Raw genomic sequence first — 22,886 nt, forward strand, 5'->3', positions numbered from 1 at the left:
AGCCTGATCTGCAAGGGCATGGAATGCATTATCATGGAACTTATAAACAAAGACATTGGCAACTTTCAAACACTGGACCCCACCCAGTTTGGGTTTGTGAAGGGCCGATCTTGTCTCCTGAATCTGACTGACTTCTTCAAATCGGTCTCCAGAGATGTGGACAAGGGTAAGGCAGTCCACACAGCCTATCTGGACCTTGCCAAGGCATTCGACACCATCTCCCACTCTGGAATCATAGATAAACTTACTAAGCTGGACATACATCCCTACATCACCCGATGGGTTGCCAACTGGCTTACTGACAGAACCCAGACTGTAAAAGTAGCCGACTCCAAATCCAGCTCCAGACAAGTGACCAGTGGAGTACCTCGGGGTTCAGTCCTGGGACCACTCTTGTTTGGCATCTACTTCTCTGAAGTACAGGCCAACACTAAGGGACTCTGGCTAACAAAGTTTGCAGATGACTGCAAACTGGGAGCCATTATTGAATCCCCAAATGATGTGGATATTCTACAAAAGGGCCTTACAGAAACAGATGCCTGGTGCCAGAGCCATGGGCTCAAGCTTAATGCCAAGAAATGTATAGTTATCCCCTTTGGAAAAAAACATGTACCCATGAACTACCACATAGGTGGCAGGACACTAAACATCGAAATCGTGATGAGAGACTTAGGGACACAAGTGGACAGTGGTCTCACTTTTGATAACCACATCGCCACAACAGTCAGAAAATCCTTCTATGTGGCACACTTCATCACGAAGGGCTTTTCATCCAGAAAAAAGGAGGTCATTGTCCCACTGTACTCATCCCTCATTAGACACATTACAGAGTATAATGCCCCATTTGGTATGTACCTCACAAGACATCTGCAACAGCTGGAAAGGCCACAGAAATACCTCACTAAATGAATCACAGGCCTAAAGCAGGTGCCATATGCTGACCATCTAAAAAAACTCCCAGCTATACTCTGTGGCATATCGTCTACTCAGAGGCGATCTCTGCTTAACATACAAGGCCATGTCATACCCTGAGCTGTTGGACATGCTCCACTTAAAGGAATCCCAATCCCTCAGAGCCACACGCTCCAGGGATCTAAACCTTATCATCACAATGAACAAAACATGCTGGAGGGATAGGTTCCTGACCCAGAGACTCCCCATACTTTGGAATAGACTGCCCATACATATCAAGCAGATCACCTCATTGGCCCTCTTCAAAAGGAACCTTGATGATTGGATGGGAGACAGGAAATTCACCCCGGGGATCATGTCAGTCGCCCTGCTAGACAGGGGCCCAAAGAAGTAAATACTGTGGGAAGAAATTTCCAGGGAATTGTTATGGCTAGGCTTGCATAGGCCTTAAGGCCGATAGCCTAGTACCAACCTATGAACCTATAAGAATGCAATGGCTGGAGCTAGGCATTTTGTGAATACTCTGGGCACAGTGGCTAAGCCAAAGGGTAGTGCAGAGTACTGATCATGCATAGATCCGGCCCTGAAATGTAGATACGTCCTGCATGACTCCCTTATGGGGATGTGCAGATAGGCTTCTTTTAAGTCTAGGGTGACTAACCAGGCATTCTTGGCTAGCATAGGAAGAAGCTGTTGCAGGGTAAGCATTTTGAATTTTGGTACTACCAGGAAGGTGTTGAGAATTGAAAGATCCAGGATTGGGTGCCAAGAGCCCTCTTTTCTGGGTACCAGGAAGAGTCTGGAGTACAATCCTTGACCTCTCTGTTCTACTGGAACCGGCTGAATAGCTCTGATATTGAGCAGGGAAAGAACTTGGCTTTGAGCCTCTGCCACTGGTTTGGAGGATGGTCTGGCAACTTTCTTGGGGTTGGCAGTGAGTGGAAATAAAATTTGTACCCCTGGGATACAATGTTGAGGAACCATCGGTCTTGTGTGATGGACATCCATTTTTATGCATGAAGGGCAAGTTTTACCTCCTAGGGGCACAAGAAATTGGGCAGGGCTGGGGAGTGGAGTAAAGAAGTCATTGTGATTTTTTTCCGTAAGGAGGTGGCTTACCACTCCCTGCTTTAGTGGTAGGGGGCACTCCATTGCTTAGATCTCTGCATACCCTGAGACTGTAGTCTGAGTGGTCTTTTTCCCCCTGGGTCTGATTTGAGAAGGCCTGGAGGGGAATGGAAAGGTCCAGTGTTTGGAAGGGCAATGCCTACTGAATCTAGGCAGTTGCACTTGTAAGAATTCTTTAACAGTCTGCATAGACTTAGCTTTTTCCTTCATCTTTTTAAGAATCTCTTCTGCATTGGTACCAAACAAACTGTCTTTGCTCAAGTTCCATAATATGTTGCTGGTACTTCAGCATGTGAAACTGACAACTCAATGCCCTAATAGCAAGAGTTGCAGAGGTATATACCTTCTTACCCCATCTATCCAAAGCTCTGTAATCCCTGTCCAAAGGGGTAGGATTCTTGACTGTAGTTGCCTTGATACCTTTAGGCCCCTGGGAAATGATCTCTGGGTCAGCAGAAGGATTCTTGAAAAGAAATTTGTGAGTGTCAGGTACTCTGTAGTACCTGTCTGGTTTGCTAGGGGCAGGAGGTAAAGTATCAGAAGTAACACTGGATTCCATAAAAACATTAACAACAACATCCAGGACAAGGAGTATTGCTAAAGGCCTGTGCTGAGGCAAATCTAGGAATTCTCTTGAGTCTCTTTTTGGACTAAGGATAGTCTTGGCAATCCCACTGGAGATGCTCTTTTAAAGTATGCAAGGTTTCACCAAAAGAAAAATCCTCTGAAGGGGAGGCAGAGGTAATGGATTCCTCTGCATCTGAATCCTCATAAGCAGATAAGGGCATGTTTTCATAATCAGAAACCTCAGAGTCATCTGACTCCTGGTCTGTAAAGCTGCCAGGTACTGGTCTCTGTTCCTCTTAGCAGGGGAAGGCTGACTTCCCCTAACCAGCGTAATAAGGTCTTCTGTTATTCTAAGCATTTGTCTTTGTGGCATGGGAGCAGGTGCATGTGCTTTGGTCATTGGTTTTCTAGGCATAGCACATATTTGTGGCCTAAGAAACTTGGTAGTTTTAGATAAAAAAAGAAGTCAGTTTGAGTCGAACATCGGTTGAGTGAAGAACTGCCTCAGAAGCCGGTGCCTGCACAGCGGATCCGGACCCATCCAAGGGAGAGACATCCACAGGTTCCATAGTCGAAGAAGAGTCTCGTGGCATACCGGGCTCCAAATGGGTTTCAGTAAAGGTGTGCGAATCCATAGAAGTGGGCATCAGGGGCTATGAAATCACCTCACTGAGTACCGGCGAACTGGCGACTAGCTTAATGGAAGCGTCGTTGGCAGCTTTGGACCTATGCGGTCTGTCTCTGTCTTTATCCTTAAGTTTTTTTAGAATATCGGCAGTCGGATGGCTTACTGAAGCCATTTCAGAATACAGAGATTGACAGCGAAAGAATTTAGCAACAAAGAGAGCCCAACGGCGAATGGTTCAGGCATTGAACAAGGCACAAAACCGACAGCGAGGTACGTCGTGGTCTGGGCCTAAACAGGTGACGCAGTAAGAATGAAAATCATTGTGAGGTATTTCCTTTCAACAGGCAAGACAACTGTTAACTTTTTCTGACATCGGTTAGAGCAAGAAAAAAGGATCCCCAATGGGGTACTTAGCTTTAGAAGACTTCAGGATTATTCACTTCGTAAACGAAATTCAAGTAGCGGCCGAATGGCACTTGCAAACTGCTTCTGCTTCAGGCTCTTCAGCAAGAAAGACTGATGCAATGGCGTCGGCTGCCTGTTTTTATACCCCTGACAACCTGATGTCAGTCCTGGAGCGACAGCAACCGACGCAGAAATACTAAGTCTCTGGTATTCAGGCCAACTGACGACTACCTACAGGCAGACAACTCAAGTGTGATGACTGCAACAGTGAAACACAAAGAACATCTTATGTTTGAAACTGATTCAGTCCAATGCCTGCAGATGTATACATGTAATCAATTTTGAGGAGGCCCATACCTACTTCAGAGTGAGGAATATATAATCTTGGTATGCACTGATTTCTATATATCATTTACATTAAGCATTTTTCTTGTTTTTTTGTCCAACACAAGGGACACAGGTGGACAGTGGTCTCACCTTCAATAACCACATCGCCACAACAGTCAGGAAATCCTTCTATGTGGCACAACTCATCACTAAGGGCTTTTCATCCAGAAAAAAGGAGGTCATTGTCCCACTGTACTCATCCCTCATTAGACCCATTATAGAATACAATGCCCCATTTGGTATGTATCTCTCAAGACATCTGCAACAACTGGAAAGGCCACAGAAATACCTCACTAAAAGAATCACAGGCCTAAAGCAGATGCCCTATGCTGATCGCCTTAAAAAATCCAGCTATACTCTGTCGCATATCGTCTACTCCGAGGCGATCTCTGCTTATCATACAAGGCCATGTCAAACCCAGAGCTGTTGGACATGCAACACTTAAAGAAATCCCAATCCCTCAGAGCCACACCCGCCAGGGATCTAAACCTTGTCATCACAATAAACAAAACATGCTGGAGGGATAGGTTCCTGACCCAGGGACTCCCCTGACTCTGGAAAAGACTGCCCATACATGTCGAGCAGAGTGCCACTTTGGTCCTCTTCAAAAGGAACCTTGATGATTGGATGGGAAAAAGAAAATTCACCCCGGGGATCACGTCAGTTGCGCTGCTAGACAGGGGTCCAGGGAAGTAATAGCCATGGAATTGTTATGGCTAGGCTTGTATAGCCCCTAGGGTTGATAGCCTAGCATCAACCTAGGAACCCATGAACTGATTCAATACTTTTTGGGGCCAATAAACCACCCCCAAAAACTAAATTATCAGCTTCTGTAAATTTAATGTTTGCAATTTTAAGCTAGTGGCATGCACACTACTTGGAACATTTTTGTTGGGCTCCCCTCCTCCCTTTGCCATAATCTATTGCTTTCTTCTCGCTTTCACTGTGGTTACATTAAAAGGAAAACAATCTTCAGTAAAAGTTAACCATTCATACTTACTACTCATCATATTGAATTTGTGTGTAAGTTTGCTAAACGGGTACTATGGCACTGATCTGAGGCATGCTATAGTAGCAGATTGCTTTTTTTCTGGTAATGTTGCCTGGTCCGCTTTGTGGTTCAACCTGCACTGTTCACTTTCACTCTATTCCCCTACCCCTACCCACAAATCCCACACCCCCCCACTACTCCTAAACTTATACTTCCTAGCCAAATATCAATTTCAAACTCACCAATCACCACAACATTACATAATTTCTCCTTCTAACCTCTCCTACTATACCACCAACTTCCTAACCCCACCCTCTCATTATTCCCTACACTTTCTAGGTCAAAAGTACAGTTTTGTACCTACCATAAATGTAGATGTTCGAAGATCCACATTGCTGCAGTCCTGACACTTGGGTAGTCCGCTGTCCCAGTCGGCCCGAATACCAAAGTATAAGGCTGACGTCGGTCAAGGCGCATTAGTCTGACGTCAGGACGTCAGGGTACAAATGCGCATGACCGACGTCATTTCCTCAGTCTTTTCTTGCCCCAGATGTCAGAAGACCCTAAAAAGATAAGGCCAAACCAAAAAACAACAACACACCAAACACCCCTGTACCAAATATATGTACAATATATACAAAGTCAGACAGGTACAATCCTACCCACACAACCACCCCTAAACACAGAGGGAAGGAGGGAGGATTGGACTGCAGCAATGTGGATCTTGAACATCTACATTTATGGTAGGTACAAAACTGTACTATGTTCTTCATCTCACATTGCTGCAGTCCTGACACTTGGGTAGAATCCCAAAGCAGAGGTAAGGGAGGATGGCAAATCACAAAGAAGCAGGAGCTGACAACATGCCCTGTAAAATAGCAGTGGCAAAACCAGCCCTAGATTTAGAGTAGAGAGGAAGGTGGTAATGCTTAGAGAAGGTATGCACTGAACTCCAAGTAGCTGCCTCCAAAATATCCTTAGTTGCCACCCCCTTAGAAATGCTGTTGAAGTGGCAGTAGCCCTAGTGGAATGAGGCCTAATCCCAGCTGGAATCTCCTTGCCATGATGGGAGTAACAGAAAGTAATGCAAAACCCAATCCACTTAGAAATAGTTTGTTTTGACACAGGCTTACCCTGAGAACTCAAAGCAAAAGAAACAAACAACTGCTGAGACTGCCTAAAATCCTTAGTCCTGCTTAAATAATAATGTAATTGCCTGTGTACATCTAAAGTGTGCAAAATCTTTTCCCCTTATTTTGGGGATTTGCATAAAAGGTAGGTAAATGAATAGTTTGGTTTAAAGCTACACTAGAAACCACTTTAGGCATAAAGGAAGGATTAGTACGTAAAGATACCCTATCCTTATGAAAAATCAGGAAAGGCTCAACCGCCATAAGGGCCTGCAATTCAGACACCCTTCTTGCAGAGGTAATGGCTAACAAAAAAGCAGTCTTCCATGACAAATATTTCAATTCAGCAGTAGCTGCAGGCTCAAAAGGTTGTAGAGTGAGTTTCTCCAACACAAAATTGAGGTCCCAAGCAGGAGTAGGAGCTCTACGTGGGGGTCTTATATTCTTTGCCCCTCTAAGAAATTGCTTGAACAAATGCTGAAGAAGCACGTCCCTTCCTTGAGCCAGAAGCAGGCAATCGTCCAAATAAGGATAGATTTGTATTCCTTTTAGCCTGAAGAAAGCTATCACTGGAGCCAGAACCTTTGTGAATACTCTGGGCGCAGTAGATAAGCCAAAGGGCAATGCAGAGAACTGATAATGAGAATTCCCAGCTCGAAAATGCAGATACTTCCTGCAAATTAGTCTGATAGGAACATGAAGGTAAGCTTCCTTGAGATCCAACGTTACCATCCAGTGATCTTTGCCCAGCAGAGGTAAAAGCTGTTGTAACGTCAACATTTTGAACTTGGGAATGTCCAGATAAGTGTTGAGGATAGACAGATCCAAAATTGGTCTCCACGTGTTCCCCTTTTTTGGTACTAGGAACAGGCGAGAATAAAATCCTAGGCCCCTTTCTGGCACAGGAACCGGCTGAATGGCCCCTATTTGGAGCAACAGAGAAATTTGCCTGTGAGCCTCTTTCCTTTGTTGAGGAGGAATGTCTGGCATGCCTTTGAAAGGAGGCAAGGTATGGAAATAAAACCTGTAACCGTGGTGAATGATATCCAATACCCATCTGTCTTGGGTAATTAAACTCCAGTTTTCTTTGAAAAGTGCCAACCTTCCTCCCAAAGGTGCTGCCAGACGAGAAGATTCTGGCAGCTGAAAAGGCAGGTCATTGGGTCTGTTTACGAAAGGACTGACCCCTGCCCTCACCAGAAGACTGAGCAGGTGAACTCCCTGTTCTAGGCCTAAAAGAACCTTGAGCTCTGCCCCTACCACGTCTAGACCTACCCCTAGACTGGGAATCATAAGCAGGATATGTCCACCCCTTGGTAGGCCAATTTCTACTAAACTTGGAGGCTGAACCTGCAAAAATCTTTAACAGTCTGCATAGACTTAGCCTTGTCTTCCATTTTCTTTAGAACTGCTTCCACAGGCGAACCAAACAACACATCAGATTGTAAAGGAGCATCTAAAATCCTTGTCTTCACATGCTCAGCTAAATTCTGATCCCTCAGCCAGGCGTGCCTGCGAAGAACGAACCAGTGGCAGCCACCCTCGAAGAGGCCTGCACAGCATCAAAACCACATTGCAAAGAATGCTTACCCACCTGTTCAGAAACATGAACTAAATCCTGCAACTCTTTACACTCAATACCTTCCACCAAAGCATCTACCTTAGACTTTAATTGTGAAAGGAGATAATTTTGGTATTTCAACACGTGAAACTGGCAATTCAAAGCTCTCATGGCCAAAGTGGAAGAAGTATACACTTTCTTTCCCCATCTATCCAAAGCCCTCGCCTCTTTATCAGGAGGAACAGGATTTTTAACAACAGAAGCCTTAACACCTTTAGGCCCCTGAGAACCAGTTTCTGGGTCTGCCCTAGGACTCTTAAAAAGATACTTATGAGCTTCAGGCACCCTATAATATCTATCCGGTTTAACTGGAGCAGGAGGCAAAGAATCAGGGTTCAGAGAAGCCTCTGCAAAACATCCTCCACCACATCTAGAACAGGAGGTATAGCTAAAGGCCTATGCTGGGGTAGAAACAAAAATTCCCTAAGCCTTTTCCTGGAATCAGAGAAATCCTGATCTTCCCATTTAAAATGCTCCCTCATGGAATGAAGAGTCTCTGAAAATGAAAAATCCTCAGGAGGAGAAGCAGAAGGAGTAGAATCATCTATATCAGAATCAGAGTAAGGGGAATACTCCTGCAAGTCTTCAGCCGAAGACTCAGAAGCATCCGAACACTGCTCAAAACTCCCAAGCTCAGGTTCCACCCTAGGCCTCTTATCAGGAGGGGGCATAGAACCTCTAATCATTGTAATCAAATCTTCTGCCATCTCAAGCATATGCTTCTTAGGTACAGACCCTGAAGAACTAGGGGTAACACCTGAAACAAAACCTGGCCTGCCCCTGGGAGAAGCCTTGGAAACAGCAGGGGAGGGCCTAACCACCTTAGGAAGGGAGGGAAGAACAGCTACCTGAGAAGCCCCTTCCGCCTGGCCTACCTCCTGAGAGGTCACATCTTGCAGTAATAAAGTCTCTCCCTGGGATTCCAAAGAAATTTCTGGCTGAACCTCTGGCTCCACTGAGCCCTCTAAAGAACCGACGTCTGGTACGGACGGTTCTTCCAGCCTAGGCTTTGCTGTTTTGTCCTTGCGCTTTTTGATTTAAGCGGGCGTCGGAGCATCCGGCGGCATTTTATAATTACACCGCTTCCCAAACACTAACCTGGCACAATCTAATCTTCTCTTTATAGTGCGTTTGTTAAATCTAGCACAAGAGCGACAGCCAACAACGTCGTGCTCAGGCCCTAAGCAAGGTATACACAAGGTATGGTAATCCCTATGAGGTATCTGTTTCCCACAAGAAATACAGTTATTCACTTTTTCTGACATCCGGTAAAATACTGAGGCAAGAAAAACAAAATATTCCCCAACGGGTACTTAGCCAACTTGGATTCGGTCTGAAACTCCGACTTCGGAAAATCTCAGAACGCCAACCTGCACTTGCAAAACTGCTTCTGCATCGGACCATGCGGCAAAAAAGACTGAGGAAATGACGTCGGTCATGCGCATTTGTACCCTGACGTCCTGACGTCAGACTAATGCGCCTTGACCGACGTCAGCCTTATACTTTGGTATTCGGGCCGACTGGGACAGCGGACTACCCAAGTGTCAGGACTGCAGCAATGTGAGATGAAGAACATCTTATTATAACACCTTAACTGTAATACTCACTCTTACTTTCTCTTATACAGAACTCTGCAGTCACCCTAACTACACTACCTCTTATTACACCTTACTCCCACTATTTACATCAGCATCATTTCTACTATGTCTTACACAACTTAATATACATATTTTCCTATTTCTCTTTAAACTAGTTCAACTCACAACTATTAATCCTATCGCCAATCCCTCTAAACTCGCTAAAGGTACCACAACCCTCCCTTACCACTCAAACTGCTATGTTAATATATTCTCCACCCTATTTGCTATATACCCACTACTCTTCTCCAAATGCAAAATACTGTCCATAATATAACATACATTCACTAACAGAATACACCAGGGTAGACCCAAAAAACACCAACAGCCACCCTTTTACACTCCCAGACTTTCAAGTATATGTGTTTTTCATGTTTCACTGTTGCAGTTCTGACTTGTGGCATTTCCTGTCATGGAAGCCCTTGGTCAGCCAAAGTCTTCACGATCTCCTATGGCTGGTGGATGCACTAAAATGACATCAGTACACTGGGGTATAAGTGGAGTCTGCCTACATCATTACCCTAGTTCTTTCTTGCCATCATAGCCTGAAGCAGACAAAGCAGTACATGTGTTGGTCTGTCCCAAAGTGAAAACTTAAGTACCCCATTGGGGATCGCTTTCCTTTTTCAAAACTAATGACAGAGAAAGTTATCAACTGCCTCCATTGTGGTAAACAAATTCCACATCAGGTTTTCATACCCTCTGCATTACTTTTAGGCCCTATTGTAATTTCTGCACCCAAATCAACTCCAGAACTATTAGGCGTAGGACGGACATTTTAGCTAGATTTGTTAGTGAGTTCCCCTGAATCTCTACATGGGATGGTGTTCATTACACATCATGTCGATCTCACTAAAAGCAAGGCCTTCCAAATACAGCCAGCCATTCATCATCAGATATCCCTCCAGGACTGGTTATTGAGAAAGTCAGTGAGGCACCTTCGTAGTCCCATTCTGCAATCGAGGTAGTGGAAAAGGCCTCTACAGAGACCCTTCTGGAGCCCAGTAAGCCATCAGAACCCTCTACACCATCACCAGTTACTGGCTGCCATTTGGTCAGGTCTGAGACTGCTATGCAGGCCTTGGTTTCCAGAAACGTATATAGGAGTCCATGTTTCTGACATCCTAGGTCAAAACAAACTTACAAGGAAATCATCTTCTCATCTTTCCTGCCCTTACAGCTCTCAATCTCAAAAGGAATTAGTTAAATCAGCAGAGGACCTGCTTTCCCTGGTAAGGGGCAGCCACCCTCCTGAATCTACCGCTGGGAATGGGAGAAAAGACACTATTCCTGAGGTTCTTACTGACCCCTTTGAGACCAGGCATGACTCAGACGAGGAGAGCTCAACCTCTGTACATGACCCTTCCTTGTCCCTCTTTCAGGATTCTGACCTGGAGAAAACCTTATCTTCAGCCTCCTCTCCTGAGGCTATATCCACTTGGAAAACTTTATACTCCCTTGGGGAACTTTTACACTGGGAAGACCAAGGCTATCCTCTACCCAAGAAAAGAGTCAAGGAATTCCTCCACCTCCCAGAACTGAAAGCCCTGGCAGTGCCCCCAATTTTGAAGGTGGTTGATGTGTTTCTAGAATCCTCTTTGAGCCCAGACTCCCTTCCCCTTGCACCCAGATTTGACCATTTCTACAGGGTTATGGCTTCTCCTAAGCACCTTTTTAATAACCCTTCACCAGATCCACAGATTTTTGGGCCTGGACTCCAGGGTTCCAGAACCAGCGCACCCAAGAATCCCCTACCTAATGATATGCAAGGTAGAGCCCTTGAAAGATTTGGCAAGAAAGTATACACTTCTGCCACACTATCTATGAGGACACTGAATTGTCAGATCCACTTAATGAAACACCAACAGTCACTGCTGGAACAGAGCAAAAACATTTGACCACTGAAAATAAGGCCTTATCTCAAGAATTAACAGGCATTTGCAGTTCCACTTCACAAGTGATCAACCATTCCTTGCACTGTGGGCTTGATGCTTTATAGGCTGCCAGCAAAGCTGCAGCTACTGGGTCTGTCATTAGCAGACATGCATGGTTAAGGGAGCAAGACCACCTGGCGCATGTAAAGTCCAAATTTCTGGATGCTCCCTTTGTCCCAAAAACAGCAGCTACTCTTAAAGAGGTAGAGGAGAGAGCTAAATCAAGGCAGATAACGGAATCTCTTGCGCAGGTGCATCCCCCAAGTTTCAGTAGAAACTACCTCACCAAGTTCTGTACCTTTTCTTCCAGACCCACTGGAGGCCAAGCCATAGGCTAATGTGCCAGACTCAGCGCCATGGACTCAGCCAAGACTACTTATCTTCCCCATCACCAGAGACTTCCTCTACCCAGGTCCCAGGGAGAGAGCAGTCATGATCTTTTCATAGCATGTACCCCTCCCTTTCCTACCTCTCCCTCCAAAAGAGAGAGAATGTCACTTTTCAAACAATCTGTCCCTTTCTCTTTTCAGTCTTAGGACTTATTTCTATCCTTTTCAGAGTTTTCAACCTCCACCTTTCAAATGTCCTAACCTAAGGTTTTCTTAGGGACCCTAGTCCTCAAAGCACACTTCTTGCTGGTTCCCAGTAGGGGATCTAGCTGAGGATTATTGGGTCTTTAGCAAGCTCCAAATTTTGACTATTTGCACCTTACCCTTTTTGACTACTTCAATGCCCCCGAGCAATACCATAGCACTTGGCCACAAGCATGACATTACTCAGCTCAGACTTGGTTGCAAGCAGACCTTAGTTACTTCACAGCATCCCTAAGATTGGGACTCTGTATAATGGTTAAGGTTTTGATTCACTGACACAAAGTGCAGGGTTTGATTTTCACCTTGGAAAATGGAACTGGGGAAGGCACAGATTGGCCTGTTAAGAAACTGGCCTACTAATCAGCTATGAACCTCAAATCTAAAACTCATTCAAACAAAATTTGGTTCTAAGGTGGAAAGCTTTTGGACACTGACCTTACCTCCAGGCAAGATGTCCCCCACCCCCGACCAATAGTTCAACATATTACAGACAGGCCAGGTGTGTGACATAGTTCCTTGCAGCTTGAGATGCAGAAAAGATGGATAAAAGCTGTTCATAAGATCATACTTCCTGGACAAGTGGAAAATAAGTGCCTGAGAAGGAAGCAGTTTGTACAATAAAGCCAAAGCATAGCACGCTTTGTGTAATGGGTACAGGGAGATATAAGCTCATCTGTTACAAATTAAAATCTTCCTACAGACAGGAATTACTCCTCACTCTGGCCGACCTTGCCTTTTTAGCCTCTTCCATCTCCCTGCTCCCCATGCTGGGATGCACATGAGGAGACCTCTGTGGCACCTCCACGTGGTAGAGGGCCAACATCCAAAATCTCCTTTGGTCAGAAAAAGCTTAAAATCTAGCCTAAAAGGCATTCATGTGTGTATATCTTTCTTCTAACCTTAAGCCTTCCATTCTGCTAACAGCAATCTCAAAATCTAATCCTCCAAGGACTGCTTCAGTACTTTCTTATAACTATTACTAACATAAAGGAAGTGAATAAGCACTTGGACAATAGGAGCTTTGATAAGCTCAAAAGGCTTCTCTAGCACCCAGGACAGAAATCAAACCCAAGGGTGCTATTTGTGTTCACAAAAGATGATACACTCACATATGGCACAAAATTCCAAGGGGAAAAAACATTCCTACCCTCACCATAGGAGGACAGACTTGCAGTCCCACCCCAGCTAACCCTATGGGGTGGCACCGGTGGGCTCAGTTCATCCAGGGGTGCTCTACCAATAAGCAAACAAATCAGAAGTCTGTAGGCACACTCAAGTGGCAGTTGCATGGGAGATTTCTCTCATTATGGCCGAGGGATGGGGGACCCCACAGATGGAACTCCTCACCACTAGGAAAAGCACACATTGAAGCTACAGACACCTTATTCTGTTAACAATGCCCCTTTTCCCACAAATACCCAGAAATCGTGAAACAGATGGGCCTCCTTACATCCCCACTTTGACCTACTCTGGTACTTTCTTCTCCTTAGCCTTCATGCTAACCCTCTCCCTATAAACATGGAGAATACCTTCTTACTCTATCTATTAGCTGGACGATTACTCTCTCAAGAGGAAGGGTGCAACTGTCTCTGTGGTTTCAGCTGCTACTGCACAGACTTTGGAGACAGAACTCAGGGCATCCAAGTATGATCCTGATAAAACTTCCCCTCCTTCACCACTTCTATGCACTAGCTTGTGCAGGATGTCTTGGGAAAAACCAGGTGGCCTAGCTCCAGAAAAGCCTGGGCAACATAATAAGAAGGCTCTTGTACTGGTGGTGCACAGTTTTTCAGGACCCCAGTAGGGACAAAATCACTTTTTTTTCCATTCCTACTCTTAAATCCTCTTTCTATAGGCTTTTCTTACTCATCCTGCAAGGCTCAGCTTTCAGCTATTTCAGCCTACATACTCTCACACACACCAGCCTTCACCCACCCTATGGTAGGGCCTTCCACTCTTGGCTCCCCAGGTGACCTCATACACCATCTTGCTACTTAAACCTTGATCCAGAAAAAAACAATCTTCTGAGAATGAACCCTGCTTGCTTGTTGTCTAGCTCTCCAGCAGGGGAATCTCTGACTCTCTAGGTTCTCAGTCCTAATCCTACCATCAACCCAAGCTGGGGACCGATGCCTACTTTTTTTTAGACAGGCATCTACCTCTCTTCTCTCCAAAACCTCAGTACTGAGGAAAGGGTACCCTACCTTTCTCAAAACTCCCATAGGCGGCTACTCTAAGATATACATGGCCACTATGAGATTTGTCAGATTTTTCTGGCCAATGAAATTTTACCAGTGCTATCCTCAGTGGAGGAGATCCTGTATTTTGCAGGCAATTTTAAAAAAAGCTATCTCTCTCTCTTTCCCAATACCCTCTTTCTCAATCGTCAGGGAGACCTCCTGTGTCTGTAAGGGTCATTTCCATTATGGCAGCTGAGTCCTCTTTTACCTCCATGCAGGGCATACCTACCAAGAGAAAGAGGTGCCCGCCATCTGACCTTCTGTACCCTTTAATGCTAGACACTACTCCAGTTCAGTTTTTGCTTCTATGTCCCTTCAAACTTCCCTTTCTCATCCTACTTCACCACCTCCCCTCTTATATGCCTTGGGAACCTTCCTACAAGTCAGGACTGCAACAGTGAAACATGATTAACATAGTACAGTTGTGTACACTTACCATAAATGTAGAGATTCAAGTGTGCTCACTGTTGCAGTCATCTTCCCTCCCTCTTTCCCCCATAGCCTTCAGGGTGGTTATGTACCAGGGATCCCTCCTCTCCACTCCCTCCTGCCTAGGGATCCTTGCCTTATCCATCTGGCCTTGACCTGCTTCTCCTGTTGGGGAGGATCCGAACTACAAGGGGCAAGAAAACAACTGAGGTAATGATGTAGGCAGACTCCACTTATACGCCAGTGTACTGACATCAGTCAAGCACATCCGCCGGTCATAGGAAGAGGGAAGACTTTTACTCTGGTAGTCAGGCTGACCAAGGGCTTCCAAGGCAGGAAATCCCATAAGTCAAGACTGCAACAGTAAATACACTCGAACATCTACATTTATGGTAAGTGTGCACAACTGTACTTTCTCAATGATGATATTCAGCCCAATCCAGGTTCTACTTTAGCTAATGATCTCCATGAACTCAACCCCAAAAATCTCTGCATTTAGTCACATTTTAATTTCTCAGAATGTTTAGGGTTTCTAATTGCTAGAAAGGAATGAACATTATTCCTAAGTCAAGGTACATTACAAATTAATGACATTATTGCTTCAGAGGAACATAGGAACAATGCTAGGTAATTGATCACAGAGGCAATAGGATGGCTAACTATGTACACTTAACTAGACAAACTTAAGACCTCTTGCCACTTACAAGCAATTAATAGTACAAGCAATTAACAGTACTCACTTCCCAAATTTAGCAGGGCTGTACACAGTAACCATGGTGTAAATCTGCATCTACCCATCTGGTCATCAAGGCTAGACTTAAAGGTAGCCAAAGAAGTGTTATGTTTGACCTGAAGTGGTAACGTATTCCATAGGTTGGGAATAGCCCTCTAGCAAGTCTTTGCTCATGTAGATTTAGGTCCTCAGAACAAATATTTATAGAGCAACTAGTTTTGCACAGAAACTGGAGGTCAAATGGGCTTAAGTCTTTCATGGCTCAAATTCATTTCAGTCTTGATGTTTAACACAAGTGTTCTTGTCACTCTTGCTATGGATAATCTGATGCAGTTTTAAACTATATTTACTTGCAAACCCCTTACTGCAAGTGACACAATTGTAAGGTTTCTGACAATTAGGGATACTCTGATGCAATATGAATCTTTTCTCATCTGCAAATCCCTTGTGGCATATGGTACATTTGTATTGCTTGGTGTGAACTAACTGATGTTGTACCATATAACACTTCAGTGCAAAAGCCTTATCACAATTGGTACATTTATATGGTCTGTGCATTGTATGGATATTCTGATGTTTTACCAGATAACTTTTTAGTGGAAAGCTCTTGGGACATGTTGGACATTTATATGGTTTCTCTCCTGTGTGAACAACCTGATGCCTTGCTACACAAGCCTTAGAGGTATAGCCCTTGCCACATGTGGTACATTTATAGATTTTTCGGCCTGTGTGGGTATACTGATGTACTACCATGTTACCCTTGTATGCAAACCCCTTGTTGCATATTTCACATTTATAGGGTATCTGTTCATTGTGCGTAGCCTGATGCACTTTCATATGGCACTTCGTAGTGAAACCTTTGCCACATACAGCACACTTATAAGGTTGCAAACCAGTGTGGAGTAACTGATGTCTTACCAAACTACCTTTCTGTGTAAAACCTTTGTCACACGTATCACATTTATAGGGTTTTTCTCCAGTGTGGACAACTTGATGCAAAATCAACTTTTTCTTATGAATAAAACTTTTCTCACATAAGGAACATTTATAAGGTTTTTGCCCAGTGTGGCTAATCTGATGCTGTTTTAACATACTTTCCTTTCTGTATACCTTATTGCAAGCAGAACAATTATAGAGTTTCTGGCAATTACGGATTCTCTGAGGCAACATGAAACCTTCCTTATCTGCAGATGCCTTGAGGCATTTGGTACACACTTTCTTATGGCCCCTAGCTGCGAAACCCTTGCCACACACAACACACTTATAAGTGTGGAGTAACTGATGTCTTACCAAACTACCTTTCTGAGTAAAACCTTTGTCACACGTGTCACATCTATAGGGTTTTCGGCCAGTGTGGCTAACTTGATGCGAAATCAAACTTTTCTTGCGAACAAAACTTTTCTCACATAAGGAACATTTATACGGTTTTTGCCCAGTGTGACTAATCTGATGTTGTTTTAATGTACCTTTTGTTGTGAATCTCTTATTGCAAGCAGTACAACTATAGGGTTTCTGGCAATTAGGGATACTCTGATGCAGCATGAAACTTTCTTTATCTGCAAATTGCTTGTGGCATGCCGTACACATGTATTGTCTGGCATGGACTAATTCATGCTGTGCCATATAACGCTTCAGTGCAAAACACTTGTCACACTTGGTACATTTATACGGTTTTTGCTTTGTGTGAATATTCTGATGTTTCAGCAGATAATTTTGCTGTGCAAAACTCTTGTTACATACAGGACAGTTATAAGGTTTCTCTTCAATGTGGATAGTCTGTTGCAATGACCAATTTCTTTTTCCTACAAAACCTTTTTCCTCTGTGATACAGATACAGGATTTTTCACCAGCATGGGAATAATTAGAAACTGCTAAACTTTTTAGAAATGTCAAACCTTCATCACATGTGGGACGATTATTTACCTTCTTTTCAGTAGAAATTTGCTCATGTGTTGCCAAAGTATAGTTTTGTCTTTTCTCCCTTGGAATTAATGTATTGCTTAAGACGCTACTCTGAAATGTAACATTTTTGCTCCAGTCAAACAATACACAAGGTTTCTCCTCTCCACAAGGTTTTAGTTGGATTCCTAATTCACTCTTCTTGATAATTCCTTCAATGTTACTCACATAATTACTCTGTTTGCTTCCCATCTGCAGCTGGTCACGTGTTATGAGAGACATCTTATATGGCGAAACATTGTCACTTTCGTAATTAAAATACTTCCAATGCGCTGACCTCCGATTCTGAATATTGCTGAAATCTGGATTGCAATCAGCTTAAAAGAAAAAGGACTGCATCAGAAGAAAATTATCTACATAGGTTTATTTTCTTATTCCAAGTGTTGCAGCATAAATTACATATTAGTGATGATGTTAGATATTTCACTTAATTTCTAAGTATAGTGTATGAACTACAGAAGAGCATTTCAGCAATGATTATAAGATAAACAAAAACGTACTTAACCCTCTAAACATGCGTTAATATCCCTTTAGTACATGTAAATGAGTAGAAGTCTGTTTAATTTCTACATTTTTATAAAATATTTTGCACACATATTTGACACCTTTCTCCACATGTAATGTCCCAAATTCTACAGATAAAATGCATAATTCTATTCTGATTAACACCATCACTAGTATCCTTAAGCATTTAAAATAAACTCTCTCCAGGATCACTAGTGTGGTAGATTTATTAGTCAGAAAAAAAAAATAATAATTTTAAGTGCTGAATTCAAAAGTAATCATGCCTAACATCACAGACAGTGGCTTTGCCCCACAAAACTTTCAACAAGCTGAACAAAGAATATGTCTCATACTGGGGAAAAACAAAACAATTTAAAATTTTTTAAGTATTTTTTAACTACACTTCCAAAACACTGAAGTGCATACTTTAACTGCAGTGTACTTACATAAATACTGCATTCCTAATATTATGCTAATGAACTGTGGTTAAAGAGACTGTCATAAAATATAAATGAAAGAAAGGACTCAGGCTGTGTCTACAGAAATGTTGGCACAAGTTCATTTAAAAAAACATATCACAAATCATGCTGAGACATATAAAAGTTTGCATGCACATAAAAATTTCAGTAGATACTATGAAGCAGCACAGTGGCTTAGGGATGGCATCTCTCTCACAGCTTCAGGTTCTGGAGTTCAATCCTAAACTACAGCCACTGTCTGCATGGAGTTCTACATGTTGTCCCTCCACGTGCATGGACTTTCTCCAGGTATTCCAGTTTCTACCTAGAGCTCAGAAACACACTACTTAACGCTATATGGTAAACTGTCCACATAAACGGGGCACTTGCCTCCTTACCATGGACTTTCTCCAGGTATTCCAGTTTCCTCCTACAGCTCAAAAACATGCTACTTAACGGTATATGGTAAACTGCCCACATATATGGGGCACTTACCTCTTTACCCTTGTGGCTCGGTTAATGACTGAAAAGCCAGTTTTCGTACCCAGTTCACCAATAAATAAAAAGATGAATTAAAGCTTACCTGATACAATAAAATACAAGAAAAGGATGAACTGAAGCTTACCCAATATAATAAAATACAAGACACCACTTATGTCTGCGGTGTCTCGTAATATATGTAACATAGTTCTCAAATGTCCCTGATTAACATAAACCCAGACAGATACACAGTCAGACTGCAGACTGTTTAAATTCTAGCCTTAGTCACTATGCCTTGGTACAGCCTTGTTTGTGTTTACCAGAGGCACTTTTCACATCATATATCTAGGTCCCCTCCCTCCTGCCTACCTCAGTCCAGTATTTTATTAAAAGTAAAATAAATTCTGGTGGTGAGGTATGCCCTTCATCTGATAATGCTCCCTGTCCTGACTATTGACCATAGCAGGGAGTGGGTAGGTAATCAACATCTGTGGTGTAGTATTAAGCACCATATTCATTGTCTATAGATGCAGATCTCCTGAGCTGCTAACACCTGTTACTAGTGAAAGGAAATGGTGCAATCTTCTGCAGAACTTCATAGCAGCTCTTGGACCCTGGATGAAAGGAAGTACAAGCCATATTGATACTCAACAGAATTCAGTTGTTGTTAGGCATTTGGATGTTTAAAAGGATTCTGCTGGTGCCGTGGTTCCATGTTCTTGTTATATGCTGTTAGGCATTTGGATGTTTCAAAGGACTGTGCTGCTGCCGTGGTTCCATGTTCTTGTTATACGCTGCTCTATTGGTGCGGGAGATATTCTAGGTACTAGAAAGTGCTACACAGGCTAACATAAATATTAGGGATACTGTATAAAAGACAATTACTTGCGGATTCAGACTTGATTAATCAGGATACCTTTGTACAATAAAACAGAAAGATTTCTGTCAGAAACACACGATGAAAAACTAAAGGAGAGTTCTAATCCTGTCACTGCTTTCCAATAAGCCATTTCTATCCCACCAGCTCTCAGGTATCTCATATGCTGTAATTCTCTCACTGGTTTACCAATTATGTCTTGCTACACCATCAAATGAACACGTCTCCTGTGTTGGCCCTATTTCACATCCATCCATCTCTGTGCAGCACTCGGCAACCAGTCAGCAAGAACCCATGTTACTAACTCAAGCACAGAGTAGTGTTTGTGCATTGAAAGAGGCTATTGTTATCAATACACCAGTATGCTGTGATCTCAGCTTTGACACACTCATGAACAGACACAGACACACACACACATACACACACACACACACACACACACACACACACACACACACACACACACACTCACACACACACACACGCACACACACATTCCTACCTACACAAACACACACACACACATTCAGAAACACCCACACCCACCCAAATGCAGAAATGCTCACATCCCTACCTACACACCCACACCACACCCACCCACACACACACACACACACACACACACACACACACACACTGCTTACCAAAACTTTTCAAACAACCAGCACTTTGTCATCATTATTAATGCCACCATACAAAGAAAATCCCTTGCCAACTGTTTTGATTTATACTGTCCCCTTTAAGTATCTCTCTAACATTATATGGTTATTACACACTACAAGCACAACAGAGGATCCAGAAGGAAATAATAACGTACATTTTTACAGAATGTATTTATATTGAACCAAAATATATCAATATTCTCTGCAAAGATACACCTGTAAAATCATTAACATATTCCATAAAAACACTTGCCTTTTCCTTACAAGGAGGAAACTACCTGACTTGCATGTTGGCCACCCTTGTAGGTGATTCTTTGCTGTCTTTCTGAACCATGTTACAAGCCGTGTGCCCGACAGAAGTCTAGAATGGCTTCTACTCCTTTATTCCTGTTGCCTCATCCGTGTGGACCCAGCCAGTCCTCATATCCTGTTCCGTCTGTCCTGATATGTGCATTTAGGTCACTCATTATCAACACAAATTCATGTTGTCCTGCTTTATCTAGTAGGTCCTGCAACTGTTGCCTGAATGCGCTCTTTTCCACACTATCACAAACTTGCTGTGGGACACAGGGCAGTATTCATAATCTCAGCCTATAATTACACTGGAATCCATTGCCATGTGTCTGCCACTAATTCTGATTTCATCCCTCACTATCTTCTGAAGCCTCTCCTTCACCACAATTCTAGTCTTTCCTCCCCCTGAGCAGTAGATTCTGGATCCTCAGCCAAGTGGCTTTGCTGCACTGCCCTTCCACCTGGTCTCCTGGATAAATAGGATGTCCAGCCTTCACCACACCATCATGTCATCCACTTCCAAACTCCACCCTATCAGTGAACTTACACTGATGGTAGCAATATGTAGTTCATTTTGGCAGGTTTATTGGTTTTATGTCCAGCTTTAACTCAACAGAGCTATCCCAGGTAACACAAGCTAGGCAACTGGACACCAGCCAGACAGTAGTTTTTGACTTAGTGCTGCTGGTCTTTATGGTGGGCAGACACAGTGGCTAATAGGGGGACATACACCCCTCCAACTGTTAGTTCAACAAATGCCAAGAATCAATGCTAATTTGGTCCTCAACCACTTACCACTGGCAAATACCCATACCCATTTAGTGACATTAGTTAACATGACTGAATCACCTACAGTCATATTTTTACATTGTTGAACGGCTACACTGTCACAGCGTGGAGTCTGTGATCAGTGTTTACCTATTCTGGGGATACTGCACACCACAGCAGATGCCCAAAGCAGTCGATCCATACAACTGTTCCCCCTACAGGGCACCTACAGCTCCATATTTGGGTGTGTTAGAGATGGAAACACTCAACATGTTTTGGGGAGGTAACCCACAAAAATACAAGGAAAACATGCAAACTGCAATCAGGCATTGGCCGGAGGTCAGGATCAAACCTTGAACTTGCATGGGCAACAAAGACATTAACCATTATGGTAATACACAGACAAAGTATGATAAACACTTATTTAATGAATCATTCCAGCTATACCCATTAAGGAGAATATTTATTGTCTAATTGCAAAAATAATGTTGCTGCATTAATGCATTCTAGATAATGTATTCTTTTATTTAAATGCCAAGTTGTTTAAATCATAACAAGTTCCCTGGTAGAACTGAATGGTATGAGGAAAGATCATTTTTCACTATGTAAATGATAAACTACATTCAGGTATGAAAAAGTATAGTAAGAGATGCCTTTCAGAGAATGAAATAATAAAAATATTAAGAATTCAGTGAGAGGTGCAGTGACAGGGGGCAGAGATTAGCAGAACTTGTTTTCAGGGTACAAAAAGGAAGACGTTCTGAAAGGGAAAAGAGTGACATACATAACGACAAAAAAAAAATCCAAAACAAGATGGCCAGAACAGTATAAAATTAAATAAGTTAGGAAACAAGATGGCCAGAACAGTGCGAAATTAAATCGTTAGGTTAGTGAGTCACCATTCACGACACAGGTACTGAGCAAGAACTGGTCAGTGTACTCATCTTCTCAGATAAGAAGTGCCACAGTGACAGTGGACTGCATTACTACAGACAGGGAACAGAGTTCAAGTCTTTCATCCAGTCACTGAAAATGCATCATCACTCTGCGTCAGTTTATTAGCTGGGCTTTGCAGTACAACTTCTCATTTGGAGTGGGATTTTAGAACACACACTGCCTTTTTCTCAGCAGGTCACTGAATGTGCTGAGTCTGTGACAGCATATATTGCAAAAGTACCTAATAATATATCACACCCTATGTGTAGCCAACTGCCTCTTCCAAGCCACCACAGTGAAATCCTGTGAACTTACAGATGTTGCTTGTTTTTACATAAAGCACAAGCAATTAGCGAGGAGAGACATAACTAATATGTGATACAACAACTCCACATTGTTTCCTGCTGTTAGCACAAGCCTTGAAATTTGTAAACAAATACAGAATATGTTACTCGTTTTGTTTTTAAGATGAAGCACATGGTCCTCCAATGGCTTCAGGATCGATGAAATCTTAAGAGTATAAAGCAAATGACATTTAAACACATCAAGTTGAACTCTGACACTACTGAGACCACATCACAAACAGAGCGGTTTCTAGTTACTGCTAACAGTG

The 22,886-nt window shown here is 43.0% G+C and overlaps 1 protein-coding gene across 1 annotated transcript in view; it reads right to left on the minus strand.

Moving 5' to 3' along the window:
* Positions 1 to 22,886, minus strand: part of LOC122797876 (zinc finger protein 260-like) — a 183,765-nt gene that overhangs the window by 25,340 nt on the left and 135,539 nt on the right. Inside the window, exon 4 of the mRNA XM_044066397.1 lies at positions 16,254 to 17,611. Coding sequence (XP_043922332.1) covers positions 16,254 to 17,611 — 1,358 coding nt within the window. The remainder of the gene's footprint in view (positions 1 to 16,253; positions 17,612 to 22,886) is intronic.

Source organism: Protopterus annectens, chromosome 3.part1 (assembly GCF_019279795.1).
Source record: "Protopterus annectens isolate FY-2018-M chromosome 3.part1, PAN1.0, whole genome shotgun sequence".
In the NCBI taxonomy this organism is placed as follows: Eukaryota; Metazoa; Chordata; order Ceratodontiformes; family Protopteridae; genus Protopterus; species Protopterus annectens.